The 27,302-nt window shown below is 50.1% G+C and overlaps 1 protein-coding gene across 13 annotated transcripts in view; it reads left to right on the top strand.

The window, feature by feature from the left end:
* Nucleotides 1-27,302, top strand: part of CUX1 (cut like homeobox 1) — a 377,843-nt gene that overhangs the window by 222,807 nt on the left and 127,734 nt on the right. For all 13 annotated transcript variants that reach the window (XM_058711654.1, XM_058711653.1, XM_058711661.1 and 10 more), the window contains 4 exons: nt 3,054-3,191; nt 7,494-7,617; nt 11,588-11,664; nt 13,096-13,162. In XM_058711654.1, the coding sequence (XP_058567637.1) occupies nt 3,054-3,191; nt 7,494-7,617; nt 11,588-11,664; nt 13,096-13,162 (406 nt within the window). The remainder of the gene's footprint in view (nt 1-3,053; nt 3,192-7,493; nt 7,618-11,587; nt 11,665-13,095; nt 13,163-27,302) is intronic.

A 27,302-nucleotide genomic window follows, 5' to 3' on the forward strand; every position in this document is an offset into this window, starting at 1 on the left:
TGGCTGTAAAACACTTGGCAAGTTTGTCACGTTGGGTGGATGGAACTGACGGTAAAGCGTGTTGAGTTGGAGGAGGCCCGGCAGCCGGGTTGCAGGATTTGCTGTGTTCCTGTTCCTCGCTTGGGTGTGTTCTCTGGCCTCCCCCAGACAATTCCCTAATTGAGCTGCTGAGGTTGGAGGCTTGTGACGTTCAGAATGAGACCCAACAATGCTTGTGTGGGGTTTAATGGCACGGGGAGTCATTAACAAGACAAAAAGCCATGATTTCCCCTAGATTAACATGCAGGTTGGGGTTTGGCATGTCGGGATTCATTGTTTTGGTCTCCAGCCCAAACATGCTAGAGTCATTATATTGTCATGTGGTAATTAGCTGTTCCTTTAATACAAGTAATAAAAATTAAGCCTAAGAGGTACTTTAGCAACGCCTTTTACATAATCCAAAACAATATTCAAATGCTGTAGGCATATAGCCATCCAGCTGTACTGTAGTAAAGTTTGAAGCTTAATGCACGGGGATGTTGGAACATTCGGTTCATTCTTTATTCTGTGACCAGTTTTGCTACTTAGGCATTAACCTTTAATAGTGTTAAATTAAATATACATGCCTAATGAATAATTATGAGATTGCCAGAGTTTTCATTTACAATAGAAGGCTTTGAAAATTCGTCTAAAGGTCTAGTTACCATTCACTTGATAACGTGCATGTTATTTTTATATGTCACTGAGTTCCTCGCTCGATCGAACGAGAGAAGCTATTTTCTATTCGAAGCAGACACAGTGGGTCCTGGCCTTTTAAGAGGAATGGGCTAGAAAAGTTGTCGACAGAAATTTTAGGGAAGGAAAGGGCAGTATACTAGCTTGGCTCTTCAAAAATATAATTTGCGCTGGCTGTCGTGCCACAAAGCCTACATGCGCGAACGTTAATAGAATGTTGTCCAAGTGCAACAGTGCTCCTTCTTCTCAATCCTTCTCTGACCTCGGGGTCAAGTTCACATTGTAGTTGTATACGAAGGTGGCTGTGGGCAGACTGTTTGTTTTCTGCAGGCCGGTGGCCCAGTGTGAGGCCATAGGGAGAAGGGTAAAAAAGGTAGAGGTTGGGGGAGTGTGGGGCGCATAGGAGCGTACCCTGGAAAGATCTTGAAGTGAACAAACACAACCAAAAAACTGCACCTGGAATGTTCTGAGGAATTCAGTCTCTGGTGCTATTGCTACCCCTACTTCGAAGGAACGATTTTCCCCAAAATAGCTTTTGAGACCTAATTTAATGTAAATATTTTAATGCTGATTAAAATAAGAATGAAAAGCCACAAATGAGAAAGTGATGTAGTCATAAACTGTATATACACACAGAATAAATGCCCAGTGGCCAGGGGCGTCACGTGATGGACAGTGTTATGTTAAGCCCCACGCGCAGGCCCACTGTTGTGCTGGACATATCCCAGAGCCTGCCTTTTGTAAACTCTGCATCTCACGGAGTTCCTGGCTCCCGGCGGACTGGCCGACTGAGGCACGGGAGATCTACCCTCGCTTCCAGGAACTGAGGGTGGTCTGAAAAATTAATGACTCTGGTATTTGAAAATTAAGTGAGCTCTTGAATATATACCCTTGCGGATCCACTGGGCTCGGTGTTTAGCATTCCTCAACCAGAGACTAAATCTTCGCAGCCACCTCACAAGTGATGCTGGCGTCCATTCCAGAAATATCTTCAATAATCTCTTCTAAGCCCAGCGGACTTAGATACTTCTCTCTGACGGGGCCGAGAACAGTAGGGCAGAGTGTTCCGCTGGTGCCCAGCAGGTGCCCAGACGTGCCTTTTAGGCAGAAGGAGAAACAAAAGATCCGATCGACGCCAAAAGAACATTTAACGCCTCTCCATTTCGGGCTGAATTAATGATAAAGTCAAAGACCAGGAGTCCGTGTTTTCAATTCCGTGTGTCTGCAGTCTCTAATTTGAGGTTAAAATCCAGTTTTTTGTAAGTAAATCCGATGGCAGGTTGTACGTTGAATGGGCCACGGGACCTCACCTAGCCAGCCCAGGTGCTGTCTCGTCCCCTCCCTACTATAATCAGGAGTGCGGTGCTCCCTCCCCCTTCCCCCTGCTGGCTGGCCTGCTGGCCTGGGCAGGCTCACACCGGGCCAGGTCACCAGCTGTGTCTCGGGAAAAGCAGAAGCCAGATCACCGCGTGCTGCGCCCTGACTCCCCCTCGGAGCACCCTTCCCTGGTAAAGGAGGACGGCGATGGGGAGCCATCATGCCCTATATAGGGTGGCCTCGAATGAAGCCCTCGTTGATGTCCTCCGCTCTGCCAGGGAACCTTCCTCACTGGGAGGGTGGTCACATGGAGCTAACAGACTGGGTTCGAGTTCCTTCTGTCCGCTCACTAGCCGGGAACCCTCGGGCAAGTCCCTGCGCTTACCGGCGCTTTGGCCCGCACATCCTCTTCCCGTGATTGCTGTGAGGCTCAAGTGAGATAATGTCCATCAGGGTATCTCGTGACGGCAAGACGCTCTCGGAGTATCAGGTGTTATTTCCACCTTCGTAAGGGTTATGGGAAACTTGAGGCTTCCGGGACCTCCGCACACACTGTCCGTCCTGCAGGCGCGGCTCTGGGCACGGGGTTGACTTCCCGGGGCTCCTCCACTTGCCGTCACCACATGCATCCCCTTCCTGTCCGTCAGATCAAGGACCGAGAAGTCCTTCCGGTGTCATACCATGCCGGAGCAGTGGGCAAATCCCAGCGGTTCCCAGGCCGAGTCCATACGCTGCGGCCCCAGGGGGTGGCTCCGTGCACACGTCCTTGGTAGGCCGCAGAGGAGTGACCCCAACCAGCCAGCCGTGCGGCCCGGGGCTCCGCTGGGGGCTTGGGGGCGGACAGGGGGTGTTGAGGCCGCAGGTGCCCTGGCCTCTGGCAAGCGGTGGCAGCCCGTGGGGAGCCGGTGGGGGGGGCGACTCCCTGGGCACCCCGGTTGGCCTGCCCGGAGCCTCCGTGTGACCGTGAAAGGGGCTCGTCTTGTGTCCAGAGTGGGGGTGACGCGCGTTTTCCCCTCCCGCAGATCCCGTGCCGGCTCTGGACCTCGGGCAGCAACTCCAGCTCAAAGTGCAGCGTCTGCACGACATTGAAACAGAGAACCAGAAGCTGCGGGAAACTCTGGAAGAGTACAACAAGGAATTCGCTGAAGTGAAAAACCAAGGTTGGTGGGAGATGCACTGTGCGCTCCGCTCTGTCTTTTCTTGCTTTTTTCCCTGCTGCTAATTGCCTTCCCCACCCTGTCCCGACGAGCTGAGCTCGAACCGGGCTACACCACGCGAAGGCCGGGTGGGGCCCCCATCGGCGTCATTGAAGAGAGAGAACGACGACGCTTAGCTGTTGGGAGGTGGAACTTTTCCTCAGCGCCATAGCTACATATGATTTTCTGGCCCTGTGACAGGACCGGCCGGGATTCTTTAACATTCTTTCTGGATCATCCTGCCATAGGATCCGCCTTTCAAAAGGCCACCGTGTCGCCTGCGGGCGACACCTGCCAGAGAGCCAGCTTGTGATCAAAGGGCCCCGTCCAGGAAGTCAGTTAGCGATGGCTGCCGGGACACGAGGGCTTCAGACGCATCCTTCAAGCCCGCGTGCCTGAGCCCCACCGTCCCCTTGTCGGCGGCGCCTGTTTGTTACGAGTTTAATGAAAGGGAGCAACCCCGTGGCGTGGCCGCCCGGCCGTCAGCCCCGGCAGAGGGGGCAGAGGTTGCCCGGCTTTTCCTGTCAGGGAAGGACAGAGTCCCCCCTGCACCTAAAATCCAGCTGTGTTCAGCTCCTTCTCGAAAATCACAAATCCCAGCTCCTTCTCGAAGCAGATGCGGGAGGAGCTGGATGCGGGAGGCCGACTGCTTGGGCGACTTGGAGGGCTTCCTCTTAGTGGGTCTAAGACGCCCCGAGGGCTGGACACGGGATTACTTGTTGAAGGGCCTTGAAGTGTCCTTTAGCTCTGAGACCACGAGACAGGCTTCGAGGCGCAGTCCCGAGGATGCCCCCCTGCCCCCGTGGTGGGGGGACGGAACCAGCCGAGGCCCCGCCTCCGTCCGGCTCCACAGGGAGCAGTGCGCCTTTGGGGCGCGTCCACACAGCTTCGTCCCGCTTGAGAGGGAGGTGTTGGACTGAGTGGGCTGGGATCCAGGTGCGAGAAGGTGCTGCCTCCCCCGCCCCGCCCCCACACGCAGGTGAGAGAGAAGCTGTAAATGCATACATGCGGGTATGGGCGCCACACTGTCCAAGAGGAGGTGCTTCTTTTTTCCCTCCCGTGACCCCTGACATCTCATTTTGACGGGCCCGCTCTGTGGGTTTTCTGTAGTTCGATTTCGTTTCGTTGGAGGACGTGCGGGGGGGCCCGGGGCTCTGCGTGGCCCCCTTCCCCCACCACACAGCTCTGTCAGCGCCCCGGTGGCCAGTTGCCCAGCGAGGAACTGTAACTGAGTGTGGGGTGTCCTCCTCCCCAGAGGTCTCATCTGATGGGCTTTTTCTTTTAAAAATTTTTTTTAATGGTTATTTTTGAGAGAGAGACAGAGACAGAGTATGAGCAGGGGAGGGGCAGAGAGAGAGGGAGACACAGAATCCGAACCCGGTTCCAGGCTCCGAGCTGTCAGCACAGAGCCCCACACGGGGCTCGAACTCAACGAACCGTGAGCTCATGACCTGAGCCGAAGTTGGACGCTTAACTGACTGAGCCACCCAGGCACCCCTCTGATGGGTTTTTTTTTTTTTACATTATTTAAAAAAAAAAAAACAACTTTTTTTTTTTTTTTTTTTAGGATTTATTTATCTTTGAGAGACTTTGAGAGAGATGGAGAGACAGAGCGTGAGCAGGGGGGCAGAAAGAGAGGGAGACACAGAATCCAAAACAGGTTCCAGGCTCTGAGCTGTCAGCACAGAGCCCGATGCAGGGCTCGAACTCATGAACTGCGAGATCATGACCAGAGCCGAAGTTGGGTGCTTAACCAACTGAACTACCCAGGTGCCCCTGATGGGCTTTTTTAAATGAAATAACAAGACAAAGACTCCAGAGGCAAACAGACCTGGTTTGAGAGTCTTCGATGCCACTGTGTACCTCTGAGACCTTGAGCAAGTGATCACGTGATCTCACCTCTTAAAAATCCTCCTTTTGCATACTGACCTCTTAGGATCGGGGTAGGCTGACATGGGGTGCTGGGGAGGCGTTTAGCACTTTTCCCAACACTCAGCAGATATTAATGACTCTTAGGCACCATTGTTTTTTTCTAGAAATTCCCACTCCCCCCGCTTCTTTATTTATTGATATCTTTACCGATTTTCCCAACATCCAAAAAAATGTCAACTTCCTCTCTTTACTTCCCAGTACACAGGGATTTTGATTTGGAAAGGTGGGGTGTACATCACTTGTTTTTATCATCGCCACCGTGGTGTAGACTGAGAAAGTTGCAGGAAAGGCATCTCTCTATCACGTGCTGGAACTCTCCCCGCCATTTAAAGATGAGTCCATTGGCACCCAGGCGCAGCTGATTAGAGCAGAGCACTGGGATCCTCTCTCTGCCAGGCTTTTCTTCCTCCTCCTGGGCTCACACGTAGGGGATCCTGCTGGGACACACCCAGGGGGCCGTCCTGGACCCAGAGGGGCCCCAGGGGCTCCAGGACAAGCTGGCCCCTGGCTTAGCGTCGGTCGGCCAGCGAGCAGCCCACCCCTGGTGGGGATGGCAAAGAGACCTCCTCAGACAGAGTGGGAGCCTCCAGCTGTGCCGCAGACTCCTCTGGAAGGAGCATAGCTGTGTCACACTGAGAAACCGCATTGGACGGAGCACGGAGGTCCGCGGGCTGGGTAGATCTTTCCAACCAATTGTGAAAGGCAGGTGTGCTAGACGTTCCCACGGCCACAGAGATCATTGACGTAAAAGAACACGCATGTGTCTGCAGAGTTGACCTGTCACGGTGTCCACTTGGGAAGTGTTCATTCCTGCCCAACTTTGGCCCTGTCACTGTGGGTCGACAGTGACGTGTATGTATCACTAGCCATTAGGGTCTCAGAGTGTTTCTTTCAGGCCCCGAATAGCCAGCCCCAAAGGCAGAAAGCCCCCCTCTTTTTCTTTCAGATGCCCTGACGGGGTCACTGGTTTTGATTTCCTCTCTTTCCCTCTAAGGAGAACCCTTTGGGTTCCACTTAATGAAAAGGGCCAATTGCTTCCCTTAACAAAAGAGCCGTTCGCTCTTACCCACTAAGCCACACGGGTGCTGACCGCCCAGCGGTGTGCACCTGCCTCAGCCGGCACGTCCGTGCAGCGCAGGGAGTAAGCGTGGATGTGGGCTACAACCTGAACGGCCAGGGGCCCCTGTCACTTGGGCAAAGACCTGGCAGCCAGCGCTGCGGCCTGGGCCCCGAGCCTCGTTGTCACAAGCCCTACCTGGGCCTCTCCGGTCAGCCTGCCTGGCCTCCTCCGTTCGTTTGTGCCTCAGCCCTTCCTCGGCCTGGCCTTCTACGAGATGATCTATGCACGGCAGGCGTGGTTGCCCGGGAGCTCCCCTCTCCTTGGAGCTGGGACCACAGTGCCCTGTCCGGGACCATCTGGCACAGAGGGTGATATGCTGGTACCTGTGGGAGGGAGCAGGTGCAGCGAGCCAGCCGGGGGTCTGAGGCAGGACCCCGCCCTGTCCGTTACATCTGCTCTGGCGTTTCCATTTTGGGTAGTGAAAGCGAGGGCTGTAAATATGCACTCAGGGGGGGCAGGGGGAGGGCTGGACTTTCCAGGGACGGCCCTGCCCCCGGAGGGCCCTTGTGTCCCCAGCACTGAGCACCGCAGGGCTCCTCCGTCGTCCAGCACTGCCACCCGTGCGCCTGGCACTCGCTCTCCCTCAGATGTGGCTCCCCCGGGCCCTGTGCCACCTGCCCTGCACACACAGCCTCCACCCGCCAGACTCCGGCCTGGGGGAGGGTGCCCTCGTCACCCATGCTGCAGCTGCGCCCTTCTAGCAGAGACCTGTGCCGCACCCACCTGGCACGTAGTGTTCCATCCCTGCTGAGCCCACGGCCGGGGAGGTCTGTGGACCCACCTGACTTTGGCTAAAACCGCTTCCTCCAAAACGCACACACAATCATGAACTGTTTTCTTTAGAGAAAGACTTCAACCACACAAAAACATTATTAATCTTCCCTCGGTAGAGGACTAATTTAAAGCTCATCAATAAGATGATATTCTATGTTACCATCGATCCCCCCCCCCCTTTTTTTTAAAGTTGTATTGGAGAAACGATAGCTCTTCTTCTGAGCAAAATCCATTGATCCTCCCAGCCTAAATGTTTAAAGTTCAATTTAACATTTAGGGAGTAAAAGGTCTCCGAAGGGACTCGTAACCATTGATTTTGTGTCAGGGTTGAGGAGCCAAAGTTTAAAACACAGCGATCCTAGCAGGTTACAAAAGCCCCGTGTGTGTCACCTCATGGAATTGTGCTCCTGTGTCACCGTCGTTTTTTTCCCTTTCTGCAGAGGTTACGATAAAAGCACTTAAAGAAAAAATCCGAGAATATGAACAGACTCTGAAGAACCAAGCAGAGACTATAGCTCTCGAAAAGGAACAAAAGTTACAAAATGATTTTGCAGAAAAGGAGAGGTGAGTGTCTGTCAGCATCTGCCCGCACTTGACATTTTTTTTACCTCCCAAGTTCACAATGCAAGAAGTATCTGTTTGGTTTTTTTTTTTTAAGTTTACTTATTTATTTTGAGAGAAAGAATGAGGGGAGGGACAGAGAGGGAGAGAGAGAATCCCAGGCAGGCTCCACACTGTCAGCACAGAGCCCGACATGCGGCTCGAACTCACGAACCGTGAGATCATGACCTGAGCCGAAATCAAAAGTCAGACGCTCGACTGACAGAGCCACCCAGGCGCCCCCACTTTGCGAGAAGTATTGAAGATGGGCCTGTGAGACCAGCGCAGTTCTGTGGGGCTCTCAGCAGAATTTTGTTTGAAGGATAAAGGCATCCCTTACTCTATGATCTGTCGGATTACCTTGAGTGACAGTCGTTGGTCTTTCCCAACAGGTGGATGGCGTCAGGTAGTTAAGGGGCCACAGTATGTCCGTTGGGGTCACCTGGGGCCAGGGATTGAGCAGAAAGTGAGATGACAGGGAATGACGGTTCACCCTCTGTGGGAAGCCCTTGGATGCAGGCTCAACTCCTGACACCTTCTGAAAAGAATTTGGATATTTGACATCACCCACAAATCTTGGGGTTTTGCTTGTTTGGTTGGTTGCTTGCTTTTTTTTTTTTTTTTTTTTTTGCCTCCTTTTCTTTACCTCACAGTGCTTCATATATCGAGCAGCTGATGTCAGTAAAATATGTTAGTGCACCATCCATCTGCTGTGGGCGTTGGATTTCTGGTGGCCTGCCTCGCCCAGAGCTTTTCCACAAACAGGGGAGTTTAATATTGTTAAGACAGTTTAATGCAGGTTAGATTTCTTGTAAAAACTGATGAAAACTAACAAGACCCAATTCACTCACCCAGTGCCTACTCATTGTGTGCCACACCCTCTCGGTGTCTCACTGAGTGCCCAGAACATTCCTCAAGAGGGGACGGTCTCATTTTCCAGATCGAGAAACCGGGCTTCAGATTAGGGATCTGCCCACGCTGTCCCGGCTAGTCACCCAGAGGTGGGACCAGAGCCCAACCCCCTGCTCCAGCCCTGGCCTCCCTTTATGCTCCTGTGTCGCCTCCCAAAGTCCTGGCTGTGGGACCAAGGCCAGTCCCTCGGGGCCTGGAAGAGCAGGGCCAGGTGCAGCCCCCCCAGGAAAGAAGGGAGCCAGGTAGAGAGTCCAGGTTCTGAAAGGTGAGCAGACTTTTTTTTTTTTTTTTAGGTTTGCTTATTTATTTTGAGAGAGAGAGAGCACGAGTGGGGAAGGGGCAGAGAGAGAGAATCCCAAGCAGGCTCCACACACTCAACACAGGGGCAGGTGCAGGGCTCGAACTCACCATGAGATCATGACCTGAGCCAAAATGAAGACTCAGATGCTTAACCCACTGAGGCACCCAGGCGCCCCAAGATGAGCAGATTCTTGACCCAGCCTAAATGTGCTTCCCAGGAGAGCACTTTATGGCCACAGCAGTTTCTTACCATGTTACTGATACTGAGGTGTGGGGGCGGGGTGCGAGCAATCAAAATGCCCTCTGCCAAAGAGACATGGGGGGTAAAGATGGGCCACCCCCAACTGGAACAGCATGCAGCCCTTACAATAATAGTCATGTAGAATTTGCATTAAGACCAGAAATGCAAACACATCCAGCATGATATGGAGTGAAAAATGCATGATACAGAATCACATGCAGTGTGATTACAGCTGCACAGAGCAAAGTTAGAAAATTGTGGAAGTAAATTCATCCGGGAATTTGATATTATTAAGTGGACTTTTCAAACTAGGTAAAAGGATGAGTTATATTTAAAGTTGGAAGCGATGGGCTGGCCACTCAGGGTGGAGGATGAAAACAGATTTTTTTTTTCTTTTTTTTTTTTTTAATTTTTTTTTCAACGTTTTTTATTTATTTTTGGGACAGAGAGAGACAAAGCATGAACGGGGGAGGGGCAGAGAGAGAGGGAGACACAGAATCGGAAACAGGCTCCAGGCTCCGAGCCATCAGCCCAGAGCCTGACGCGGGGCTCGAACTCACGGACCGCGAGATCGTGACCTGGCTGAAGTCGGAGGCTTAACCGACTGCGCCACCCAGGCGCCCCGAGATTTTTTTTTTCCATCTCATTCTTTACAACCAAGAAATTGAAATGGCTCTCGGGTTTAAATATCAATCATTAAATCATGGACATACCGGAAGAAAACTTAGGCAGTATTTTGTTTTTAGTAACTTTGGAGTAGGTATTTCTAATTGAAAACTGAATTTTTAAAAAAATAAATAATAAACATTTTTTTTCTTTTTTTTAATGTTTATTTTTGAGAGAGAGAGAAAGACAGAACGCGAGCAGGGGAGGGGCAGAGAGAGGGGAGACACAGAATCGGAAGCAGGCTCCAGGCTCTGAGCTGTCAGCACAGAGTCCGACGCGGGGCTCGAACCCACGAACCGTGAGATCATGACCTGAGCCAAAGTCAGACACTGAACCCACTGAACCACCCAGGCTCCCCTCACAATAAACATTTCAAAAGCATCAAAAAACTGGGAAGAAAAAAAATAAAAATAAAAGTAAAAAAACTGGGAAGAAATTTTTGCACCACACAAGAGCTCTCACAAATTAATAGGGAAAATTGAGCGCTACAAAGTAGACCAAGGAGATGTACAGATAGTTCATACAAAGAGAAATGCTCGGCTTTACTCAGCAGGAAAATTAGGCTTAATTTTATCCAGTGTTGGCACAGGAAAACAAACATGTATTGTTAGCAAGAGTTTAAGTTAGTGAGGTTTTTTGGGAGGGGAAGTTTCTCAATATCAGAACGACAACAACACGTTGCATCTACTCTGTGACCATATACATCCTCTGTTAGCATTTCATCCAACAGATTCCGTCTGAGAATTACACGGCAATATCTACATAATGATCACTGCAGAACTGTTTAGTAGAAAGAGGCGATAAACAAGCTAAGTGTCCACAGAGGCTGGTTACGTTAATTATTTAATAAGAATGAGGAAGAATGTTTCCAGAGTGTGGAAATGAGGAGAAGAGCAAGAATGCCCGGTGTGCTGTGATCCCTTTTGTGTTCAAAGGGGCGGGGAGTGTATGTTACGCTCTCGTATATTACATCGGCGTGTCTATATTTGTGCATGTGTTTTGTTTTTGTTTGTTTGTTTGTTTGTTTTTTAACTTGGAGCCTCTATTAGTTTTATCATTAGAATATGCAAAAACACGAGCAGGCTTTTTCCATAGGTGATGGAAATTTGGGTGATTTTTTTTTTTTTTTAACGCTGTAATTTCTACGTTTCTATATTCCCAGGTTCGTTAGTATGAGCGCATGTGTTCTGTTCATATGATGTAAAAATAATAAACTTATTTTTAGACATCCTCTGTAGATGAGGAGAAAGGAATGCTATTTATTGACCAGGGAATTCATTTGGAGATCAGGGGAAATGTAAATCTGGGGATGTTGGGTTCAGACATTGAGAGCCACCCATTAGGTATTACGGTCACATCTGCATCCCATTATAACAGACATGGAACAGCTGTCACATCTATTAGCACATCCTTTATCCCAACAAATTCCTTCATTGTGTCAGCAAAATGTAAATGTATCATTCTTCTTGGGTAACTTCAGAAAACAATGAGTTCGTGATGATGGTTGGGTTTTTTTTGTTTGTTTGTTTGTTTGTTTTTTTTTTAATATCTGGCATTTGAAGAACAAGTCACATTTAAGATAACCGGCTGCGTCAGTTAGCACACGTCAGGTCCTGCAGGACGCACCCTGCACATTCGGTCCTACGTGGGTGCAGAGTCAGGGCACTAAAGATCAGGGAGCGGGCGCGCGCGCACCGTCAGCGGCCGCCGATTGTGTGCCTCCCGCCAGCTGCCGGTCACCGAGCTGCAGAGCACACGAGACCTTCACGTTGGGAAACGAGATGACCAGCTTGGCTTTGTTCTCTTCCTTTCCAGAAAGCTGCAGGAGACACAGATGTCCACCACCTCAAAGCTGGAGGAAGCGGAGCACAAAATCCAGACTCTGCAGACAGGTGTGCTGTCCGTCGCCCTAATAAAGTCCGTCCAGGGCAGGCCGAAGTTAGGGGGCACTCCGGGCCGTCTCCCGGTTGCCCCGAAGCAGTGACTCCTCGGAGCCCCCAGCGCCTCCGCCTTCCCTTCATTAGCCGCCCACCCCGAGTTGTTGGTGTCGGAAGCGGGAGGATCTGAATTCCATTTTCATCCTTCCACAAGCCATCCTTTCTTTCCTGCGCCTTTTCCAACAAACACATCTAAATCACCAAACTGTCAGGGACTGACATTTCATTTGGAACAATAATAGGAAAGAAAAAAAAAAACCAAAAACCAACCACTTATTTCCACCCTAAGCGAAGTTAAGAACACTCATGGGAGACCTTTCAAATTTAAGACACCAAAAAAAGGGTGTGCTAACAGTTTTTATCATTTCTTTACACTTCTTTTTTCTTCTCTTTCTTTTTTCCTTTTTTTTTTTTTTTTTTTTTTTTTTCTGAAAGGGAAACCGCACGATATAATGAATTGAAACGTGGGGGCAAAAATATTGGACGACCTCAGAATCCAAGTGAAAACCACCCGACCGAGTGCTGTGCTGTGTAGTCACAGCACATTTACAGACACGTGAATAATACCCCCCCCACCCCAAATCTAGAGACCTCCTAAAAACCAGTAACACATCAAGAAAAAGAGATAAACAATCCAATAGAAGCAGGGGCTAGAGACGCAAACAGGCGGTTTGGGGAAAAAATACACGTGGCCAGTACACATATGAAAAAAAAAAAAAAAACGTTAACCATTCTTCCCAGGCGGGGAGATGCTCATTAAATCAGGGAAAGATCGTTTTGCCCGTCAGACTGTCAAAAGAATTTTTTTTTAATTGATACTACCCGGTGTTGGTGAGCATAGAGGCACCATTGCTACACTCGCGGTATTGATGGGAATGTAAATTGCCTCCGGGGGGGAGCCAGCTGGGTGGGAGTGGCCTGTTTTGGAGTATCCAAGTATCCTTACCCCAGAACCTTCGCTTCTGCGGGTCCTGAGGTGCCGGGGCATTTGGCAAGCTCTGTACGAAAGCTAATTGTTACTGCCTATGTCCTGACCTGGAGAGTTTTTCATGCCTTTCTGCTAAAGGAAAAGAACAAGTCTCCTTGTAGCATCCTATTTATGCAGAGGTGAAAATATGTATATATGCGGTTATGTATGGAAATATTTTTTTAAGCAATAAAATGCACATAAAGGCAGGAAATCTGCACACCGAGCCAGTAACCGGCGTTCTCTCCCAGGAGGTGCGTGGATGAAATGGAAAAGAAAGGGGGTTTTTGGAACTTCTGTGCATTTGCATTATCTTCGACTCCTCAGATGAGAATATATTGCTTGTATATTTTCGCTTTTTTCATTTAATTCGGACAACTGGCATCTTACATTACGGCTTTGTGTCCTCTGCCTTTCAGCCCTGGAAAAAACCCGAACAGAATTATTTGACCTGAAAACCAAATACGATGAAGAAATTACTGCCAAGTAAGTCTCTGCCTGACTTCCTCTGTCTGCATGCTTTCGGTCAGGTGTCACCTGTATTTTGCTAATCCATAGAAAATTCCCCCGGCTCTGCCCTCCTGTCTGTCAGCTTTTGCCAAGCGGTACGGGATTCAGGAGGTGCTTGGCCTCAGAGCCACCGTGAGGAACACAGCAGCACCCCCGTGAGCTCCTGGTGTCAGTTTACTCCCCACGATGTGACCGTAATTTCTGGTGCTCTCAGGACGCTGAAACTTTTGTCTTTAATTAATGTGAAGCCTCATCAACCTGTGCCTTTTTCTAAGAAAACTTGGGGAAAAGGCAACTTACAGAAGATGTGATACAGGAGACGTTTTGTGGAGCTTGGTCTGTGCAAATCACGTCACCTCTCCCCGTGTCTGGGTCCTTGGCTCCCACACGGATGTATTTATTCAACTCCTACCTTAGGACACCGGGCATCTCTGTGCACACGTCAGGAATGTATACACGTATACACGTCTGTGTATACGTCGGGAATGCGTGCATTTGGGCAGGTATGTCACAGGTGGCTGTGGCGGAAGGAAGTGTGTGATCTGCCACAGGGACACCTGTTCCAGCCCGCTCTCCCTGCAGAACACCAGAAAAGAAGGAATAGTATTGACATAAGTCAAGAGAGGTGGAGAAGCAACAGAGGTTGTCCCTAGCCACGCTCTCCTCTGCCGAAGTCCAGACAGGCGGCACCAGGCAAGGCGTTGGTTCGCCTTCTCCTGTCCTGGGAGGGTCCTCCTGTCTCCCTTAGAGACCCATGTCCTCCTGCTGTGCTCCCACAGCGGGCCTTCTGGGTAGCGGGCAGGGGCTCTGAATAGTGCACCCCCTCCGAGGCTCCTGTTTTGCATAGGGCATCCCTCTGTCCCATCACACTCGCCCTTGGCCTTCAAGGTTGCTGCTGGGCCTGCTGCTCACGGGGCCTCTCTCGGTGGGCTCTTTGCCTTTGCTCTGTGTGAGTTAGTAGCTCCAGACTGTGAGCGCCCACCTACCCAGGCCTGGTGCTCAAAACCGACTTTGATCATGAGCCCAGAATTCCCGCACAAAGACTAAATACCTTCCTCAGTCTCGGCGACTCGGCCTGTTGGCATATCTAATCCCCGTGGACGTTCCCTCTCCTGTCAGCGTGCTAAAGTGTGGCTTCAGGTGAGGTAGAACGAGCCGGCTCGAAGGGGTGGGATAGCTGGTTGAGACTTCACTTTGAGACCTGGAGGCTCTGGTATTAACTTCTCCAACCCGGGCGTCGCTGTCGACGGGATGTGGCAAACGTGCAGAGCCGTCTCCCCTTCACCCCCCTAGATGTGAGCTCCGCAGAAGCCGTTTCCGCTGCTGTCACCCTGATGTTCCCTGGTATCCGTGTCCGGCTTCCCTCCTCTGCCAGTCCGTCATCTTTGTTTTTCTATCCTTTCTGCCTGGACCTTATCTGCTAAGTAGAATAGTAGTTGTTTTTCTCAGTAAATTCCAGTTTTATAAGTTACAATATTTTCATCTGATACAGAGGTCAGTCGGTATCTGTTCCATCTGATACAGTCCTCAGTGTATAGCATTTCCTTTCTAAAAGAGTTCCTTCTGGTCCTCTGGCCCATGCCTTCTTATTGACATCAATTTACTCACTGACAAAATTCATAGTGACTTCGGTGGTGATCTATTTATTTCACTAGTTTTCAATATTTTATTTTTAGCAAACCGCACCTCTTTGTGGAAGACATAGATGCATCTTGTGTTTCTATAATTAGCCAAAGTTTGCATTACTACGCATGTAAAAGCTCGTACAACCAGTCTCTGAGCGCCTCTAAGCTAGCGTTTTTGAAACGGGGTGTCACAGTGGTGAAATCCATTTAGTGAGTAGCGACCAGCCAGTTGGGCAGTAAAATTCAATAGAAAACAAAATAACAGAATAGAGTCAAAAATATCATGGCTCATGGCACATAGGAAAGTCGGGTATTGTTTTGTGACCCTTTTGGGTTAATCGTGTGTCTAACTGTAAAAATGTAAACGTACAGTTACTGGGCCACAGTGTCGAATGTCGTTCTTCCAGTGGATCTCAATCAGAATTTTCTTTTGAAAGCCACTGCTCTGAGAGTGTTACAAAAGCTTGACTTTCAGAAGCCGATGTCTCCTACCGTGTCCTCACGGGGCACGCTGGGGAGATGCTGTTAGTCACGAACGTCCACCTACTTAGGGGAGAGAAACGGCCTGGTGACACATAGCGTCTACCGAAACTGTTCGGAAATGACAGCAGATAATGCCACTTGTCACATGATTGCTAAGTGCTGGCCCCTGGTTTACATTCATAATTTTTTACTGGGCTTCTAAAGGCCACGTAGAAAACGTGTGTCCATTTAATCGGTTTGTTTTCGGGGTTGAGGAAGCGACGCAGCAGAAAACAGCCATGTAGGAAGGACTGAAATGTCCCCTGCTCACAGGTTTCCATTTCTTTGGTTGAGAATATGGCGGCCCGGGGGGCAACTGGGAGACAGGCCAGAGAGGCGGTGTCTCATTGTCTGTCCCCACCCTTTCTGACCTTGCTAGAGGCCGGGCTGACGCTGGGGAAGGACTCGCTTCTCTCACCCAGAACCGCCAGTTATCCAAGGACAGGGCCCTGCTCTCAGGGGAATCGGCTCCCTAGAACAGGATCAGAGGTACCTCTTAAGATGACGAGGACGATTTTCAGTCTAAAGTGTTTTTCTAGTTACTGTTCACAGGTGCATTGACTCCTGGGCTTTTCCTAAGCAGCCCGCTCTGTCATTTTATAGGTAAGAACATTAAATCTTGGGTCCCCTGAATCAGCAAGGTCACCGGGGGGAGCCTCAGAGGCCCTAGACCTCTCCTAGGCTCCAACCCTTCTGGCATCTGACGAAAAACGGTGTGGTTGTAACTGGTGTGGGCTCAGTGAGAAACGTCTCTAGACTCTTTCTCTTTGTATCCGCATGTCTTAAGGCCAAAAAGGTGTTTTCCCCATATAAATGAAAATCTATGCGTTACTCGCTCATTTTCACCAAACTACAGGAACCGGAACATAGAATCAAAAAGTATGAGAGTTGCTTATTCTGTCGTGTAAAAATGCTTTGCTTTGGGACTATGGCTATTGTTAAAAACTGCTTATGGGGCTGTGGGCACTCTTGGGGTGCGTCCCCTCCCAGGATCTGAGCAGGAAATTCTCACCTTCTCCGGTGATGAGAAGGGAGCCAGAGGTGTGGCATATACGGCTGTGCATGGAGAGAAAAGCCTAACTCTCGTGATGGGCACGACTCAGAATAGATCCCCTCGTCGGTGCAGTAGACATTCCTGGAGGCCTCTGCTGTGCTTGGCACTTAGCTGGGCTCTGGAAGCCCTGAGAAAGAAGGCTCAGCAGGGTGGGGATGGGGAGCCATTGCAATCCGGTGTGATCACTGCTGTGACAGGCCCTGTGCTGTCAGGGTGTCCACGGAAACCAGACGGTGCACTCAGCGCGGGGCAGGGAGCAGGGAAACCACAGAGGCAATGCGGCAGCATTGAGAAGACCCCTGACCTCACCCTCCCCCCTTCCTGGTGCCAGGACTCTCATGGCCAGACTCCACAGAGGCCAGTGGGAAGTCCAACCAGCTCGAACAAAAGGAAAGGGTAATCAGGGAAGCCTTCCTGAAGGGGCTGACGTGTGGTTTGAGGTTGAAAGATGAGTTCCAGCCAGGGGCTGCTGGAGGCAAAGGGAATGAAAACACAGGGCAGCCACGCTGACCTGGGGAACCAGCCAGAAGTGCCGGACATGGGGATGGGGCAAGGTGGGCGCAGTGTGTATAGTGTGTATATTCCGGGGGAGGGGAAGGGGGTGGACTCAGGCCCCCACAGGGCTCGGTCATTTCCCAAGTCAGAAATGGACTAGCTGTTGACAAAAAGGCAGCCTAGGGCCAAACACTTACTGTACATGGTTCCCAGAGTAAGTAATCCGCAAAAAATGTGGAGAATGGACTGAGTTAATAATCACTACTTTCTTGTAGCTTTCAGGGGGTTGCTTCAGTCTTGGAGATCCCATGTAGATGGAAGCTTCCCCCTCCGCGTCCCTCCCCTCTTCTGTTTTCTGGGAAACGTTTGTCCCGCCCTCACGCCCACCCTCCATGTACCTCATTAGACTCGATGTCTTTTCATCAATACCTATGAATATAAGCCCTCCAGGGGCAAATCTTTTCACAAATGGTCTTAAAATGTCTCACAACAATTTATTTTCTCTCTGTGACAGTAGGGATTCTTAAATACTTATTACAGAAAATGCAGGAAGTGGGTGGGGGCTTTGGAGAAGGCTGACCCGGCGCGGGTCGCGGGGTCCATGACTCTCCGTGTGTCCTTGGGGGAGCTCGCTGCCCACCACTCCTGCTGCCCTCACCCTGCAACGGGCGGGCACAGTGGTGGTCAAGAGACCGGCTGGCTGTGCAGGGTAACGGGAAGGTGCACAGGCAGCCCCCAGCGCGGTGACAACCCGCCTCGGCCATCAGCCACTCTTTTGTCGCCAAAAAGAACCTATGCCCAGCAAGCTCACGGTAGGGCTTGCTGTGCGTTTCTGAAATTAGCAGTCCTCAGGGAAGGTTGACGTTAATGGCCCCAAATCCCAATGGGATTTGAAGAGCCCACGTTGCCTCTGCCTTTCCGTCACCGGGGTGACCCTCCCTCACCCCCGTTTTGGAAAGAAGCCTGCAGGTCGAAGGCACCAGGGCTGTTCCGAGAGAGCCTGGTTCATTGTGTGCGGTCACCGCCCTGCGTCAGCTGGGACAGCGCAGGCTGACTTTGTCAGGGACAGCAGCAGTAAAGTTTTCCATGTGTAGGCTTGAAGCAAAATGTAATTAGCCTTTATGTGCAGAACAAGGACCCATTGATGAATACAGCTGGTCTTTGTTTTGTCCCGTCATTGAGAGTGGGAGGTAAAAGTGTTCTTCTTCATGTTTATTAATGCGAGCTTCCTTAGACAAATGGCAAGCACAGTTTAATATTTGTCGGAACACAGGGGGGTTTGCCAAAACAGTTGTGTAAGAGGATTGCAGGGTTGCAGATTATAACCGTTTCTGGGTTAAATAAATGAATTATTTCTCTGCTTTTTTTTTTCTTTTTTCTTTTTTTTTTTTGTTAAAAAGATCCCTCCTTTCTCAGAGGTGCAGCTCAGCTCATCTCACTTGTGTTAGCAAATGGAGATGTAGCACCCTGACCGACTTTGCCTCGGAGATTGCAGCCAAGCACAGCGTGTGGACTTTAGACAGTTCCCAGGATGGCCGTGGGGGCGGGCGGGCGGGCGGGCTTCGTTTCGGCGCGTGGCATCTGGCCCCAGAGAGAAGCCTGCCTCGCTTCTGGCTCGCCTGCTGCAGCTGTTCACCTGGGCTGGTGGCTGGGCTGGCACCTCACGCCGCAGGAGGGGGTTACCCTCCCAGACTAGCGTCCTGGGCAACAGTGCAGGAATTCCCTTTTTTTTCTTCCTCTTCTTTTCTCAAGTGCAAGTCCACGGCCACCTACCTCTTTGGTCTGTCCCCCGAATGCCGGTTGCAAAAGCAGCTTCGGTGCTAACACATACAGACGGCTTGTTCCATTCCCTTCAGCTTGTGGTCTGTGACTCTGAGCCTCCGATAAAAGAAAATACCTGATTACACTGAAATGCTCTTTTTTTTTTTTTTTTTTTTTTTTACAGCTAATGTTAGTCTTAGGAAAATTTGAACCTACCAAACCTCTCCTGCCAGAAAAATGCACATTTCTTAAGGTTACTCGTGTTCTGTTCCTTTCCTACGTGCTTCTTTAAAAGAACTACATTGTGGGACGCCTGGGTGGCTCAGTCGGTTAAGCGTCCGACTTCGGCTCAGGTCACGATCTCACAGTCCGTGAGTTCGAGCCCCACGTCGGGCTCTGGGCTGATGGCTCGGAGCCTGGAGCCTGCTTCTGATTCTGTGTCTCCCTCTCTCTCTGCCCCTCCCCCGTTCATGCTCTGTCTCTCTCTGTCTCAAAAATAAACGTTAAAAAAAAAAAAATTTTTTTAAATAAAAGAACTACATTGTATATACACATACTTAACCTAGTATATTACAAAAGAGACATTTATGGGGAACTTCACTTGGGTTGATTGGAGAGTATTTTCTTTATAGCATGTCTGTAACCAGTGCTTTCTCACAAAACGCAGTGTGCTCTGGGAAAGGAAACCTTCCCAAGTGAGCCTGGCTTAGGGCTTTATGGAATTGTTGAGGGGAGCCCGTACCCCGCATCGTAGAGGTAGGGAATGCCCAGCAGCGGGGCACAGAGGCCCCGAGAGGCAATTTGACCGAGGGGCGGCTCCAGACACGACGCCCAGGTAGGAAGTGCAGATGGTGTGCCAGTGAGTGGCCGCGGTGTAGACACCTTCCCTGCACACGGATCGCCCTAGACTCTTTCGCGGTGGTTTTTGCGCACACTCAAAATCCAGGGCAGTTCACACACTGCCGTGGTGGCCCACAAAGTCCCGTTCTGGTGCTGCCTTCTTAAGAGAGTGCCAGGTGAGAGGTTTCCAGGAGAGTTTCAAGCCTCCTGTCCCCACAAGCCCCACCCTATTGGCCCTTCCAGACTGGTCGCTCTCATATTTATTTTTTTACATTGCCCCATGAAAAACTTAGAAACCTGGGCCAGGTAGAGCCCAACCGACAAAGCCTGAGAACCACACTAGTATTTTGATGATCCTGTAGGACACATCTTCATCCCCCAGTTGCATTTGCAAATACCAACTTAAGTGTCTGAACGGAGTCTCTCTGCTGTACCTTTAAGAACGGAACATTTTCTATTTCCTGTCTTTTTGATGAGTCATCAATTTCCAGTACGAGTTGCTGTAATTATCCTGGTTAGATTAATTTCCCTAAAAATAGGCAGCTTCTTTCATGGTTTCGTGGGGATGGGCTTGAATAAAGAACCCTCCTTTCCCTTCAACCTTAGAGGCAACCAAATCACACTTGCAGGGAACAGCTGAGGACTTTTTTTTTTTTTTTCTGTAGCTTATCTCCCAAAGAGTGTAACTGTGCATTTTGTAGAATTCCTGGGATTTTCCATCCCTGTACAAGTATTTCACTTCACACCTAAAATCCGATGCCTGGGTGAGCCCTAAAAGGCTTTCCTTGGCTTCTGCAGCAACAGCAGCATCTCTAAAGCAGCACAGCCCAGATCTGGAGATTTCCCAGCCCAGGGCACTGCACGGGAAGGAGGGGGTGGCTTCGTGTTTTCAAATTCATGTAGAATTTCCTCTGAGTGCCAAGGATTCTTCACCTGCTCTGTGGACTCCAGATGCAGCTGGAAATTACGTGGCAGCAGTGAGAACCAGCAATCTCTACGCCTCCCGCCTTCAGCTAATCTTCCTAAAGGCCTGTGTTAAAATGTCAGGCGTTGTGTCACCTACCAGAACGGCAGAGTGAAGGGGGCGGGCGGTTCCAGATGGGATCCGCACATGGGCTCACACGCTGTGCTCTGTATGCTAAAACACACATATATATACGGTACAGAGGGCGATCCCGTATGTGGTGTGTGTATATAACATGTTTATGGATGGAGAGATAGTGGTCATATTCATACAGCATCCTTGGAGACGGTATTGTAGGGAAAAAGCATTATTCCTCGATTGTCATCTGGGTTTGGCGGGCATTCGTAAAAATTTTGTGCATTTTTTTAAAAAATTTTTTAATGTTTATTTATTTTTGAGAAACAGTATGAGTAGAGAAGGGCAGAGAGAGAGAGAGAGAGAGAGAGGGAGACACAGAATCTGAAACAGGCCCCAGGCTCTGAGCCGTCAGCACAGGGCCTGATGCAGGGCTCGAACCCATGAACTGTGAGATCATGACCTGAGCTGAAGTTGGAAGCTCAACCGACTGAGCCACCCAGGCTCAAAATGTTGTGTTTTTAGAGACCCTTGAAGTTTTCCTGATTCTCTATAAAGGTAAATCTTGAGGAGCTCACAGTTTGAAACTCAAGGAAACAGGTTTGGGGACCGCTGGAGAAAACCATCAATTTGTGGCCATCAAGGTATATCTAATGACCTGTAAGAACACCTGTAAGTTGACAAATGTCAACTGAACTGCCTCCGAAGAGGGACCTCATCTTCTTTCTTTTTTTTCATTTTTGAGAGTGGGGGAGGGGCAGAGAGAGAGGGAGACTGAGATTCCAAAGCGGACTCTACACTGTCAGCACAGAGCCTGACGCGGGGCTCGAACTCATGGAACCGTGAGATCGCAACCTGAGCCAAAGTTGGACACTTAACCAATGGAGCCACGCAGGCGCCCCAACGATGACCCTCATCTTATTCTCTGTATACCATGTGCGCGTCAGCACGGTCACAGGTACGTCATCAAGAGAGAGACTTTGATCGATGTACTAAACCAGCATGAGCCTTCACCTTGACGACAGGTGGATGAGGTCTGAGTAGCACAGGGCTTGGACCCTGACCAGTGACATCAAGGACACTCCGGCAGGACAACCTAAGGGACCTGGTGGCTTCTAGGAAGAGAGAGGGAGCCATCTAAACCATGAGAGGGCTTCAAGAAGAAGCCTTACAGAGGCCCAGCCCAGAGAACACACGCCAGTTCCTGCCCCTAGTGGAATTCCTCCGAGGGCCACACGTTTCTGGCTCTCTGCGGGAGGTCTGTGACCACGCAGGTCACCATGACGCAGCACGTCTCCTCCAGTGCCTCCCCGCTCCCCAGGTGGCAGAGGAGAATGTGATCGGATGCTCGCCGACCGGTCGACAGCCCTTTGGAAGGGAAGCAGGAGGGCTGGGAGAGGCGAGAGATTCTTCTTCCCACGGACTGCCCCCAGATCGGGGAAGATCAACCCCTTTTATATGACACAGTATTTTTAATTACAAAAGTCCTGCCTGTGGATTATACCAAATTTAGAAAATTTTAAATGGTTTTAGAAAATAGAGGTCATCAGGCGTCATCTCATGATGCAGACATAACTTGTTCACGCTTTGGCATATTCCTTCCTGTCTTTTTTTTCTAGACCGTGGTTTATTAATTCTGTTGTCTTTTACAGACGGCATCAGATGGATAGGCACTTTTCACTTCTAGGCTGTTGGTTGTTTGTTTTTTGTTTTACTTGACATCTAAGTGTTTCTTTTGTGTCGTTAACCATCCTTCAGAAACTAAAAGCGGGCAGTGCAGTGTTCCATCAAATAGGTGTGCCGTGGGATAGTTACTCGTTAACAGTTACTCCCTGTTGTTTGGGAGCCTGATTCATTACACCGCCCTCCTTGCCTTGCAGGTTAAAACTAGAACACTCCAGACACGCTCCGTCTTTCTGTGCCTCTTTATCCTGCCAGTGGCTGTCGCATTTTTAGGTGGCTTCCCTGTGGCATCACCAGACGGGAGAGTCTGGACTCCCGGAATGCTCCGAGGGCTCCTGCGGCACAGGCCTCACCACCAGACTGCTGCTCTGTGACACTGATAGACGTCCCGGCCTCCTCTGGTCAGTGGGCGGTGGAAGGGGCTAGGCCTGTTGTCAGGAGACCCTGGGTTCCGGCCCCCGCTCTGTCACCGGTGTGGCCCCTCAAAGTCCCGTCCCTCAGCAGTAGCTGTGTGCTCACTAGTAAAACGAGCAGATTGGGCTGGATGACAACGGGCGGCATTGAGGAGCCTGCTCCCTTTTTGGCCTCTTCACTTTATCCCCCCCCTTGCTTCCCAGAACCTGGATCCCCCATCCTGTGTGCCAGCTGGGCCCCTGCAGTCTGTTTATGGAGTGGTCTCCAGGGAAGACACTCTGGGAGCAGGAGGAGGAGAGCCCCGGCCTCAGGCGCTCCGTTTCTGTACTCGGGCCTGAGTTTCCTCACCAGTGGAATGAAGTAATGCCCGTAGAAAGTGCCTGCCATGGTATCTGCACACGGACCCTCGGCAAACGGGGCTCGCGGTCACCACCACTGTTGCCTACAAGGCCCCTCGCGTCCTGCCTGGCCCGTCGGAAAAAATGGTGGCCGAGCTCCCCCAGCCGGAGGTCTTTCCCAGCCCTGAAGGGCCCCATCCTTTATCTGTGTTGACCTTGTGAGAGTCGGTGCGTCTGTGCCTCTTGGTCCACGTCAGCACGCTGTGGCTGTGGGAGTCATCGTCCTAAGGGACTCGTAGCCAGTTACCCTGTGGGCGCTGCTAAGGCGGGGGTGGGGGGGGTGCAGAAAGCTCCGAGTACATACTACTGCAGAGCTGTTAATGCCTTAACCCCTAGAGGTTCATAACCACGGAGCAGCTCTGCTGAAACCTGAATGCCACATGTGCGCAGGCCCATCTCCCGACGCGAGAGCAAGTCGTTCGCGTGTGGTCCCCGCCGGCCGCGCGTCGAGGCGACTCAGACTCCAGGAGACATCTCACCCCGTGTGGCTTGGAGAATTTCGGGGCTCTCTGGGCTGTCGTAAAACAAATTAAGAGAGGTGCCAAACATCTGGGCACCAGCAAGGAGTCTAGGGCTCTGGTTTGGGGATATGCTAAAAAAAAAAAAAACTTTTTGGAACCAGCCTTAAGAATGAAAAGTTTCCTATAGGAGAGTAAGAGCGGGCGAGATAATTGAACTCATTGATTTCCTTCACGGCCTGTTTGCCCTTTCATTCCCTTCCTGAGGTGCTGTTTGTTGAGGAATGTCTCCAATTGCCAGAAAGACAGTGGGGTGTCTCATATTTCCCCGTCAGCTCTCCTTTCAGCCAGAGCCGAGTTCCGAGGCGAGCCTGCGATATGAATTTTTAATGCAGAACTTTATAGCTTCACTGTTGCAGCCTGGCTGCACTGCTCTCCTGAGCTTTCAGATTTAATGCTCTGATGAACAAGCAAAGACTCAGGGCATTCAGCATCAGTGAGAATTAACCCCCAAACGACCACACGTGCGCCCTCTAATTTCCCTAAAGGTAAACCTAAAGGAATCGGGAAGGGGGGGAAAAATGAAATGATGTGGTGTTTGGAAACTTCTCAAAATAGCCTGGAGCACTAAAGCAGCCTACTCTCAAAATCTTATTGGCTAGCATGTATTTTTACCTTTTCATTTATCTTTTCAACGTTTTTGTCCTCGCTTTGATGTACTTCTGCGCTCTTCTCGACCCTTAAGAAAGCTGTACGATTTTTAGGATTTACCGAGCAGAAAGATTACTGGACACTCCCATTTTTCCATGGGAAGCACAAGTGTAGTTAGAAATCCAGAATCCGGGGGCACATGGGTGGCGCAGTCTGTTAAGTGTCCAACTGTTGATTTCAGCTCTGGTCTTGATCTCAGGATTGTGAGTTCAAGCCTTGTGTTGGACTCCACTCTGGGCATGAAGCCTACTAAAAAAAAAAAAAAAGGAAGGAAGGAAGGAAGGAAGGAAGGAAGGAAGGAAGGAAGGAAGGAAGGAAGGAAGGAAGGAAGGAAGGAAGGAATTAACCATCAATAATGGAAAAAGTACCACTTACATCAAATGGTCAGTTCTGTGTATAGGCATACGATTGTTGGGTTTTTTTTTTTTTTTTGCTTTTTTTGCTGTTAGCTCTGTATATTAGTGAAAGTTTTGAAATTAAGGGTTTGCTGTCTGTAAAAGTTGCATGAGTTTAAATAAGTTAGAGAAGGATGGAGTTTTCAGTAGGTGGTGTCAGAATAATTGGCCAACTATGTAAAAGACAAGAGTCAGAGCTGAGCCCCATCTAGATTCAAGTCTAGATGTTTTAAATATGTGAGTGTAAAAAAACATAAAAAACACTAGGAGAAACTTTAGATGACTACTTACATGATGTGGGGGTGGGAAAAACCTTTCGAAGCATGAGGCCAAAGGTGGAAATCAGGGAAATTCACAGCTTTCTGTGAATTGGTTGATTGATAAACTGACAAAAAATATTTGCATTGTCTATGACAGATATCTATCTATATATAAAGAGTCCTGACAGAGCAATAACAAAAAGTTTAGAACCCCAGTAGAGAAAGCTCTATATTTTCAGCTCCATCTCCTTTCCAGACAGTTCTTTCATGGGCATCTCAAATTCAAGTGACCTCACTGTCCGTGACTTCCCTGCAGACAGCTCTTCTTCCCACTTAAGGCAAACAGGGTCCTCCTTTATTCCAGAGACAGAGGGTCCTTCCTGCCTCTTACCATCCCTGCTATCTAATCCATATTAATTCCACCTCCTTGAGACATTCTGCATCCCTCCCTTTTCACTATAATCATTTGGTTCTTTTTGTCTCTTGGCCCTGCTACATTAGTATCTTCCCAATGGATCTCCTTGCTGCCAATTTCTCCCTGGACTAATCCATCCTCCAAGTGTCTGCTGAAAGTATCTTCCTGAAATGTAAATCTTATTCTGTTAAAATCTGTCCTCCTTAAAATCGTTCCATGGCTCTCTCTTGCCTCTGCTGAAAAATCATGACGTAGTGCGCGAGAGGCTTCGTGAGTCAGCCCGGCCTTCACCGCCTCATTTCATGCCGAATCTGATGATCACTCCCCTCGTAGGGTCTCGGGCCTTTCCAGGCTCACCATACTCTGACATCCCAGCGCATCGTCACCAGCCTTTCTTCGGAAGCGGATCCCTGTCCCTCCACATCCCGTTCCTGTGCCCACACTTACCTGCACCAGCCTCTGCGTGCATGTTAAGAGGGGATCTGGTCTCTCCCGTTCCAGGGAGAGGATTCCGGCTGGGAGGGGACCGTGCATTTGGACCCCCCCCCCCCCCCCCCAGAAAACATACATCTTCATTTTCACTAACACCTGACTATGATGTAGCATTTCCTTCCCTTGCAAGTGAGGTCAACAAACCAGAAATAAGAGGGGCGCCTGGGTGGCTCAGCCGGTTAATCGTCCGACTTCGGCTCGGGTCGTGATCTCAGGGTTCGTGAGTTCGAGCCCCACATCAGGCTTTGCGCTGACGGTGCAGAGCCCGCTTGGGATTCTGTCTCCCTCTCTCTCTCACTCCCCGACTTGCACTCTCTCTCTCTCTCTCTTAAGGTGAATAAATAAGCTTTAAAAAAATTAATTAAAAAAAAAAAACAGAACAGGAACCTGTGACTTGGTTGCAAGTGGAAATCACATTTTCCATCACATTACAATTGTCGTTGATCCCTCAATTAGCCCGTGGTTCTTAGAGCCACAAGATTCCTTATTTCATGCTTCGATAAAGAACGTTTGTTACTATCTCCTAAATTCGGGTATTGTTTTAAGTACTGTAGTAACTGCACTTCAAAATAAGTGTTTTCCTTAGTAAACATACATATTTTTAAAACATTTTTCTAGGAAGAGGTCCATATGCTCTTACTAGACTTTTGGAGGGGACCAGGGCACAGGAGAGGGTCAGCGTCCACATGAGACTGGCAGCAACCCGAGGGCCACGACTGGTGCCGCCTGGTGCTTTGCCCTAGAACTTCGCGCCGTGCTTGCCACATTACGTGGGCTTTTAATAACAGTCTGTGTGGCTTTCATCAAACCCACCTCTCCCAGCCACGAACCAGTCGGGGCTGGAGGAGGTATTGTCCGCATCCGTACGCGCACAGTTCTGATTGTGCCTGACAGACCCTTCCTCTAGGGATGATGGATGCCTGCCTGCCCCCCTGGGTGTGCACCTCACATGCCCGGACCCCTGGGGGAAGAAGCAAGGTGGGGGTTAGCTTGCCTCGCACACCATTAGCATAACACGGGGTGTGAATGGAAGTGAGCCACAGTAAGAGAATGTGCACCAGAAAGTCTGCAGCTGATTTTCCTAACGAGGGGAAGGTGTAAACATGTTTTCATCTAAGCTAAAGGACCTTCCTCCTTTCATCAAAATGGAGGCATTAGCCCCCCACACGCCCATGTCAGGGGTTATTTTGAACATTGACCTACTCAGTAAGGATCTGCTGGGGTGCCTCCTGTGTGCTTGGCACTTACGGGCACAGGGAGCGGCCTCGGGGCTCAGTCTTTACACTTGCTCCCCGCGTCCCTGAGAGGTCCACTCCCCGCCATCACCTTAAGTCCCAGCCACACGCCGATGACCCCCGCATTCGTGTTTCCGGCTCAGACCTCTCCCCTCCCCTCCAGGCTTGGCAGCCATCCTTAATAAAGACATCACAGGCTTCACCCAGACAAAGTCAAACTTCCGATCTTCCCATCAAACCTGGCAAGACGGCCGCCGAAGGGATCCCGTCACTTTGCAAGTTGGCCGTGGCACTGCTCACAGAACCTGGAAAGGGCCTC

The sequence above is a fragment of the Neofelis nebulosa genome, chromosome 18, assembly GCF_028018385.1.
Source record: "Neofelis nebulosa isolate mNeoNeb1 chromosome 18, mNeoNeb1.pri, whole genome shotgun sequence".
Taxonomy (NCBI): domain Eukaryota; kingdom Metazoa; phylum Chordata; class Mammalia; order Carnivora; family Felidae; genus Neofelis; species Neofelis nebulosa.